General features: G+C 35.7%; 1 protein-coding gene across 1 annotated transcript; it reads left to right on the forward strand.

Annotated features, from left to right (window-relative positions):
• Positions 1-500: 500 nt before the first annotated feature.
• On the forward strand, positions 501-6,981 carry LOC109221553. The gene is made up of 6 exons (XM_019386028.1): positions 501-1,396; positions 3,210-3,312; positions 4,066-4,121; positions 5,761-5,925; positions 6,504-6,617; positions 6,701-6,981. The coding sequence occupies exons 1-6, from the start codon at positions 743-745 to the stop codon at positions 6,791-6,793; spliced, it is 1,185 nt and encodes a 394-aa protein (XP_019241573.1). The 5' UTR covers positions 501-742; the 3' UTR covers positions 6,794-6,981.
• The last annotated feature ends 2,641 nt before the right edge of the window (positions 6,982-9,622 follow it).

Below are 9,622 nucleotides of genomic sequence, written 5' to 3' on the forward strand. Positions count from 1 at the left end.
AAATCTTATGTTACATGCAAGATGGAATCTTTGTTCAATGAAAAAGTTTGTGTGCAGAGTTTTAGAATTATTATAAGTAATCTTACAAATTCTATATGACTATTATAGAGTGGTAATTTTACAGAGAGTATTTTGCTATAAATATGATTGTTGTTGTTATAGGTAAACAATTTGTTATAAAGAGGTAAAATATAACTTAAAAAATCGAAAAAACTTAATTTTTATAGTAAATAACTGTTATATAAAAATATTGCTATATAAAGGTCTGAGTGTATATAGTATTTCAAAAGCTTTTATCAAGAATTTAAGTTATATGTAGTTTTTTACATTATACGCGAAAGATTAAATTTACAACAAAATATACACACCCGCAATTGCTACGTTCATAATTCTATTTATGGAAAAGACATTGTACGAGAATTATGCCAGTTTAACGTTTCCTCATTTTATAGGCTCAAAATTCAGCGAGTCCCCACAATCTTGATCCACAGTGAAAAGTGAAAACGACCACCATTAAGAGATGAGGTTCTCTCGTTTAGACCCCGCAACCCCAACACGTTGGTCTAAAATTCACCATTCTTTCTCCTTCCCTTGGGCCACCCTCTAGATTTCCTTCTTCTGGTTTTCATTGCATACACTTCTCTTTCACCCCCGCAAAAAAATATCTAATTCAAACAAACTCTGAACCAACACAAAATTCTCTCTTAATTATTCCCCTGTAATTCAAAAAATTAGCTCAATCATGGCCACTGTTCCATTCTTGGTTGAGTCAAACCTCAAATGGAACCCTTTGTTTTATACTCCAAACTCAATACAAGATACCCGTTTCCTCCATTATCAAAAGCTTACACCCTCAAGACTCTCAAAACCCTCCAAACTGACCGTCAAATGTTTCTTCAAGAACCATAAAAATGGGAACTTTAATGATAAAAACGGGTTAGAATTGAAAAACGAAGAAACCCCGTTTGATAAAGTTGTTAAAACTGTAATGAAGGCCCTCAAAGCATTGCAGAAGCCAGCTGTAGCGGCTGTACTGGTGGGGTTGTTATTGATGTATGATCCAAATTCAGCATTGGGTGCTTCTGGTGGGAGAATTGGTGGCAAATCATTCTCTTCTTCGCGGGGTTCTTCATCTTCGTCGAGGGGGTATTCTACGAGGAGAGCAGACCCTAGTTTTTCGTATTCTGTTCCGTATTATGCGCCTTCTCCTTTTGGGTTTGGTGGGGGTGGTGGCGTTTATGTTGGCCCAGCTGTTGGTTTTGGGTTTGGGTCCAGTGCCTTTCTTATCATGATGGGTTTTGCTGCTTTTGTTTTGGTTTCTGGGTTTCTCTCTGATCGGTCTGAAGGGGGCAGTGTGCTTACTGCTACTGACAAAACTAGTGTTCTCAAGCTTCAGGTAATCAACTGAACTGATTACATAAAAAGCATTATTGTCTTCATGATTAATATTAGTGGTTATCATAGAAGACCACAAATTTAATGTAGAAGTGTTGAAAAACATTATTGTTCATAGGTTACTTTAAGATTTGCTTTCCTTTGGTTGGTTATAATTATAGTGAGGTTATTAAGTAGTAATTTTTCTTGCCTAGTTTAGTGGTGAAAAGTTGTTTGCTTTAGTTCTTGAAATTTGGGTGATTGGTCCGTTTACTCGTATGTGCAATGACTTTGTTCGCGGAAGAAGTTGAATTGGGATGGTGAAGTTGTTTTGAGCTTTTGGATGCTCTTGAATTCCTTTGGAGAAATTTTAGATTAGTGATAGGTGTAACTCTGCACTGAGAAGGTTATTGGTAACGGCAATAATGACAATAATGATGTAATGCTATAGCCTATGAAGTAAGAAGGTATATCTGCATTTGTTGCTGGGATGCCCATGTTTCCCATATTTAAAGTTTTGATGCGTTGAGACCCTCCCATTTATTTAGTCGTGCGCTTTGTCTCCTGTTCTCCCAGATATCATTTTCAGATAGCGTAAAGTAAATCCACAGGGCTGCGGGATGTATCATCTCTGCTTGGACCTGATTTTGGTGCACCTAGTTTTTGATACGTCTGCATGTACTTGAATATACATCTGGTTGTTTCCCTTTCTTGAATGTTGTGATTAATTCTATAATAGATAATCGGTTCTAAATAGAGTTCAATAGAATTGTTTGCGTCCATCTGTCTAAATTTTGAATGTTGCGTATTAGGTAGAGATGCTTTGGCTTTATGTAAGGCCTACAATTATCAAATTCTTAACGGAAACCTTTTTGCTGAAGTGTATACAACTGAAATTATGGTGGCGTATGATAGCTGCTCCACCACCATTCTCTGACAATATTCCTAGAATTTGCTTGTGCAAGCTGCATCTGAAGAAGTTCTCTAGTTTCGAACTGTTGATACTTCTCGCCCTCCATATTTCAACCAATAAGTAGATGACTAGATGCTACTTTGAAAGTTATGTCTGATAACCAAAAATACAGGGATGACTCTACTCTGCTTTTTATGTTCTAATAATGGTACTGATGATGGTCAACTAGTTTGTGCTCGTAGTGTAGAATTTTTTTAAATCTAGAATGAACCATCTTAGAAAGGTACTTTATGTAGCCCTTCTATGTTTTTTCTTCACGTGGTCATGCTATCTATTGTTCCTTGCTACGATTCTTCCTCCTGCTCATGGCTGCTGTTGACACACTAAATATCAAACTCGCATAAGTGATTCCTGGATATTGTGTGTTTGATTTGTGCATTCTGGCATGAAGTGTGAAGTTGTCGGGCCATTATCTTCACTTCCACTTGCTAGAATGCTCCCAATTGAATTAAGTCTTTTGAATGGCCTCCTCTCCTTTCCCTTCTAATGGGTAGATGAAAAGAACAAACTTTGGGGGTAAGCATAATTTTAATGTAGGACACTTAAATTTTTGTATCGATTGAGGGAAAAAACTGCATACAAGGTTGACATTTCCCAGATGGTTTCTAAAGGTTTGGCTGCGAAGAAGTGATAGACCAACAGCCAGGAATATCTGCATTACCTGGTTTAGTGTATCCACTGTTATATTCCTCAGACATTGCTTATGATGACCTTGATATCTAAGGTTCTTGTATGTTGAGCTCTTGTAATGGTGCTCTGCTGTTGCCATTTTCTGAAATTTTGTTTGCCTTGCATTTGCATTGTGCTTAGACTTTGTTTTCTAGTGTTTAACTGCCTTTTCTCTTCTTTTTTTTTCCTGAAGGTTGGGTTGTTGGGCTTGGGTAGATCACTCCAAAAGGATCTCAACCGGATTGCAGAAGTAGCTGATACGTCCACATCGGAGGGTTTAAGCTATGTGTTGACAGGTAAAAATTGTTTGGGCAGATCATTAAACCATAGTTTGTGTGCAAATATAGGAATGATGATTAGTTCCCTTCTTTGTGGTAATAACGTTCTATATTAAAAAAAATATTATTGAAGAAAGTTGTCTGACGTGTTTTCTCCCCCTTCCTCAACTCACCCCAGACCAAAAGGGATAAAAGAGAAGAAACGACTATTACAAAAATTATGCCTCAATTTTGAACTAGTTGGGCTTGCTAAATGAATCCCTGTACCCACTCCAACCTGTTTGGGGCTATTCCATCTCAATACTTGATAATATGTTTTTAAAGACAAATTAGAGGTTCAAAAATAGGGATTCTGTTAGTCTCACATTTATATCTATACTGACATACAAGTCTCTAGTCAATAATTTTTTTTTATGATAAGAGAGAAGTCTTTAGTCAAATTAAAAAGATCCTTCGCAAAATCAGACCTAATGGAAGAGTCTATCACTTATTTGGATACTTGTTCTCATTGTGTTTTGTACTTTGTTAAGTCTGCATTAGTTTCAAGAGATTGTATGTTTTTGGGAGAACTTCTTTCTATGTAAATTTAGGTCTACTTGACCCTTTTCTAACACCTTCAATCATCCTAATTTCACACCTATATCCAGATATCTTGAATATAGACCCTTTTTGACATTACAAGACCATCTCGAGCGATTGTCTGTGATCGTATTCTCTATGTGTTCTTATTTCTTACATAAGCTGATTGATTTAGGGTTTTCCTTGTTGCAGAGACAACATTAGCATTGCTTCGACACCCTGATTATTGCATCTCAGCTTATTCATCTGTGAGTAATGCAATACTTCCTCTATGTTGCTTTCTGGTGTGTGATTATGTGGTTTTAAACTGCGGTAGCGGCAAACAATGAACTTTTGTCCTCTTTTTGCTCTGCAATAGCATCAGTTCTCTTTGTTCTTTTCTCATTTTTGCTCCGGATATGATCGAGTCAAACTTGAATTATATGATAATTTTACTTTTTAAATCAGCTAAAATTCATTAGACTGGTTTTAATGTGAAGTTTGGTAACTCTGATTGACTTCAGTTTACCTTTTCATTTCTATACTCTCTCCATTTAAAAAATAAACGAACTGGTTCTAAGTACAATGGTCAAGTTATAGGTCTCAATTCTGACACCAACTCTTAATTTTTGAAAGATGAAATTTCTTATTTAGAAACTATAGAAAAAGTACTTTATGGAAAAATTGTTATTTAATAAAATGCTCGACTCATATAATAATGGTGTCATGCATTCCCATTTCAAAAAAAAAAAAAAATATTATGATGAAAGATGAAAATTTGATATCGTGAATGAGTTCCTAATTATTTCATTTACTCAGAAGTAGACGGGTATCCATCTCTTGCATCTTTGAGAAACCTTGTAATCATGGTTGAGTCCTAGTTTCATCATATTGGTGCTTGTTTCTTCAGAATATCCTTCTGCTGAGTACAGATGTGATACATTTATCAGAATGTCACGATACTTGAATCCCTCTCATTGCAATATCTTGTTTTTGTTGCATAACTAGTGAAAAAGAATCATAATCCTTATATAAAACAGCTTTTATAACGCCCAAGACTTCTTATTTTTAGTGCTTATATGCTGCTATGATTACCTATGCATCAGCCATGCAAGATAAAAAGATGCAAGATAGAAAACCTAATACCTTAATGTTATAGTTCCCCTTTCTGCCAAATACAAATGTCATGAAGTAATTACTGTATGAGTCATTTAAGATCTCGTATTTCCTTTGAGTTCCGGACTACACATATGTTGAACTATATAGGTTCTCGTCCAAGCATCAGCAATTATCAAATACCTTGACAGAACAATCATAGAACGGTCTCTTCATCAAAACAATTATAGAACTGCTCTGCCCTGCATCACCAGTATCTGAAAGAATTAGGAGGAAATTTATAATGACCAAAGCATAAACTTTTGGTGCTCTCTGTTGATAATAATCATGATTGGCGTCTTGAGGGATCATAGTTCTTTCTCAGTATTTAGTTGACAATCCCTGTTATTAATCTGATCTCTAGATCAGTGTTTTTCTTCAGCTAGGCTGACCCTTCTTGTTCCTTTTAGATATTTGGAGCTAGTATTTGTAAAATTGTGTCTGGTTTTGTAAACATACAGGGGGATAAAGCTGCTTTATCTTAGATATTATAGATCAGAACTGATTGTGTTTCTATAATTTGGGGAATATTGGTACTATTAATAGGAATTGATTCTTTTTTTTTTTTATGATCTTTATTTTTGGGGCCAAACACGATATGTTAGGTGGTTTTTCAGTCTGTTAAGTTTCTTAACTTTATTTTTGGTTTGTTTGTTGTCTCTCTCATTATTGCATTTTCACACCAATGCATATCAGGAAGGTCTCTGAAATTTTGTCATTCTACTGAGTATATTTGTTGTGCCTACCATGTAGGTTGATGTCAAGAGGAGCATGGAAGAAGGGGAGAATCGATTCAACCAACTTTCCATTGAGGAGCGTGGTAAATTTGATGAAGAGACACTTGTGAATGTGAACAACATTAAAAGGAAAAGCTCTACGAGCCAGAGGGCAAATGGATTTAGCAATGAATACATAGTGGTAAGTATGACCTTGTATAGCCTTTCTCTTTTAATTTTGTTGGTATTTTTAGGCCAAATTGTGGAAAACGGGAAGGCCTGCTTTGACTAATGTGACTTTCCTTAGTTCCATTAGGGAAGGATTTTTCTAAATGTCAGACCTTATCCCTTAAAAAAAACTTTTTAAATATCGGAAGGTCTTATCTTAGTGCTGTTGCTGGTATTAGGACTAAGGCTTAAGTTTCGAGAGCCCTGGAGAATAAAATAAGTTAAGAGTATGAAAAGGTGTGCTATATGATTCTCCGTATAGGCATTTCTGAATTGATTTTGATGCCCTTCCCCAGAAGATAAAACTGAGAGCCCCGCATCCGATGTGAAAGACATTGTCTACCTTCAATATTTTCAAGAGGATCTATGCACTGTAATGGATTTATTGTTCTATCATTTAATTGCTGTTTTAGTTTCTATATCCTTATCATTTTCTCCTGGAGTCAAATTTACTCCATTGGGTTTATATACTAATGAGCCATCTTTAGTTGAACGCACCTAATGTTTTCTTTCCATGATCGTTCAATTTTTTCTGCATATATGCAATTTCAGGTTACAATCTTGGTAGCTGCTGAAGGCGTTTATAAATTGCCTACTATTAATGGAAGTGGAGAATTGAAAGAAGCCTTGCAAAAGATTGCGTCCATTCCTTCCAGTAGAACACTAGTAAGCGAACGAAATGGTCATTAAGAAGCAACAACTTTTGTGCTACTTCTAGTTTTTCATTTTGTGATATTTACTTGTTGCAGGCAGTTGAGATTTTATGGACTCCACAGAACGAAAACGACACGTTATCAGAACGAGAACTCCTCGAGGATTACCCTCTCCTGCGGCCTCTGTAAGAAAACTGGGATTTCATGCTTTTCTTTTACTTTCTAAAGATCATATAGGCTGCTCTCAACCCCTTTTTGTTATCTTCATGTATATAGCTCGTAGAGCATCGATAATATTTGTGTAAGAATGAGACCAAATTTTCCTAATTGTACTAGTAAAATTGTTTATATAAAATGACCAGATTCTCCTTCAGTTACTCAGCAATCACTACTTCTACACTCCACCACTAAAACTCTTCTCCACCCCTCAAAAGAAAAGAGAAGCCAAGTGAAATAACATGTCCTTTCAGGATTTTAAAGGTGATATAGTGGCAATGTGGAGCTGCACTTGATCAGCATTTTCCTTTAGCATATTTTGTTAATTAAATATGGAAGACATAGAAGGGAAGTCTTGGAGCAACGGTAAAGTTGTCTCTGTGTGACCTATAGGTCACGGGTTCGAGCTGTGGTATCGGGCACTGATGCAAGCATCAGGGTAGGCTTCTACATCACACCCTTTGAGGTGCGGATCTTCCCCGAACTCTGCATGAATGCGGGATGCTTCGTGCACTGGGCTGCCCTTTTTAGATTTGCTTGACATAAGAATCATCTCATTGTTTTACCTTTATGAATTTCAGTTTTCTCGGTTTTGAACTATGAATCTTCAAATCACATTATTATTGGATATAATCTTTTTGAGATGTCACATCCAATTAGTGGATTTGCCAGGTAAGATGCGGTAGTGATATTTGATGGGATTCTTCAAATCAAAATTAGATTGAGATTTGCTATTTTGCCCGTCTCTATCAGTTCTTTTGTAAGATATATCAGTACAACTGTAAGTAGATTGTCACTTGGAGAGATTTTTTTTTTAATAACTGAGAAATCCCGAGGACCTTGTTTGAAACTCGGTGGACAGCGGATTTGTTTCTCTACCCTTCATCACTTAAATATCAAGCTTTTGTATTCGCGTCAAAATCACTCGCAGGTTGTTGCTCAATAATAATCAGTACAATTTTGCTATAGATTTTCTTTTCAAGATAAACAGAGAAAATTGAGTTGTCACATTTGGAGAATTCATATTGTAATATTCCCATTTCATAAAGTTGTCTGATATCCTACATATCATACTTTTTTTAGTTATCTATCAACACTTTAAACATCTTTCGGCGTAACTGGTAAAGTTGTTTCCATGTGACCAGGAGGTCACGGGTTCGAACCGTGGAAACAACCTCTTGCAGAAATGCAGGGTAAGGCTGCATATGATAGACCCTTGTGGTCCGACCCTTTCCCGAACCCCGCGCATAGCGGGAGCTTAGTGCATCGGGCTGCCCTTTTGGTCTCATATATCAGCTATGTGAATGAAACTTTTTTTTGGTAGAGAGTACTTTACCCCCTTAGGAGTTATTTGGTTTGAAGAATAGTTATGTTGGGATTACTTATGTTGGGAATAATTGTGCTGGAATTAATTATCGTGGTATTATGTCTTATTGACTGATTGCTATGTTGTATTAATCTTGGGATTATCAACTTTACTGTTTTATTCTGAGATAACTTATTCTAGGATTATATTACCCTCTAGCAGGTGTAAGATATCCAAAATTATTTTTGCTTCTCCATCGAACCGAACCAAACGGTCCCTTAGGTTTGTGTTTTGCTTAACCCAATGAATCTGTGTAATAGTCCTCGAAACTAGAAAAGGATGAAAATCAAAGCAATGTATGTAGGAGAAAGTGCACATGGAAGGTTTCAACTTTAGAGGAAGTGCTTGATCATGCTTCAATTCCACCAAATTCGGAATATTTTAATTTTTCTTCTATATTAATATCTTTTACAGTAAGAATACAATTTGAGTATCCTAGGACTATTGGAATCCAATACAAAATTTCTAATGTGCTGGACTAGTGCACTTGAAGAAAGCCACATTTTTCCATCTATCATATTATTATCATCACTATCATTACTGTTATAGCTAATAACTTATTCTATTAAAAAAAAAAACTTATTCTTATTATTGTTATTACTATATATTCTAATACAACTAGGACAAATATTTCTACATTGTAATTATCTTAATTGTTATTAGATCATTTAAAGCAACTTTTGGAAGTGGAAGATTGGTATGCTGTATGATTTGGAGCCTACTCTTTAGATGAGGAGAAATTCAAAAATAGCTAGATTTACAAGTGGTCATTTAAAAATAGCCACAATTTCAAAAGTAATCGAAATTTAGTCACTTTTCATGTAAAGATAAATCTGAACGAAAACACTGTTCAAAATCCGAAAAATGCTCCAGCATAATATACTGGAGTTCCAGCATAAGTATACTGGAACTCCAGCATATTATAAGGGAGATCCAGCATAAGTATACTGGAACTCGAGCATAATACACTGGAGTTCCACTATAATATACCGCTCCAGTATAATATGCTGGAAGTTCATACACAAGTGCTCCAATCTCCAGTATATTATGCTGGAACTTTCCGCGTGTTGGAGTTTCAGCATAATATGCTGGAAGTTCATACACAGGTGCACCGATCTCCAGTATATTATGCTGGACTGGCCCCTTGTTGCAGCAAAATAGTGGCTATTTTTCAATGACTTTGCAAACGCTGACTATTTTTGAATGACCAGTCCGAAAAATGGTTAGCCCGTGTTATTTTAACTTTAGATGATGCATGACTTTAATTAAATTGCTTTCTTGAATATAAACAAAAATCGGAAACTGATAAAGAATAGAAAAAATTACAAGAAAAGACACATGACTTCACACCATAACAAAAAATGGCTCATGTTTTTAAGTTTTACCTGACTTAGCCCATATTGTACATATTTTGAAAGCACTAGCAAATTCAAAAT

This window comes from Nicotiana attenuata, unplaced genomic scaffold (assembly GCF_001879085.1).
Source record: "Nicotiana attenuata strain UT unplaced genomic scaffold, NIATTr2, whole genome shotgun sequence".
NCBI classification, from domain to species: domain Eukaryota; kingdom Viridiplantae; phylum Streptophyta; class Magnoliopsida; order Solanales; family Solanaceae; genus Nicotiana; species Nicotiana attenuata.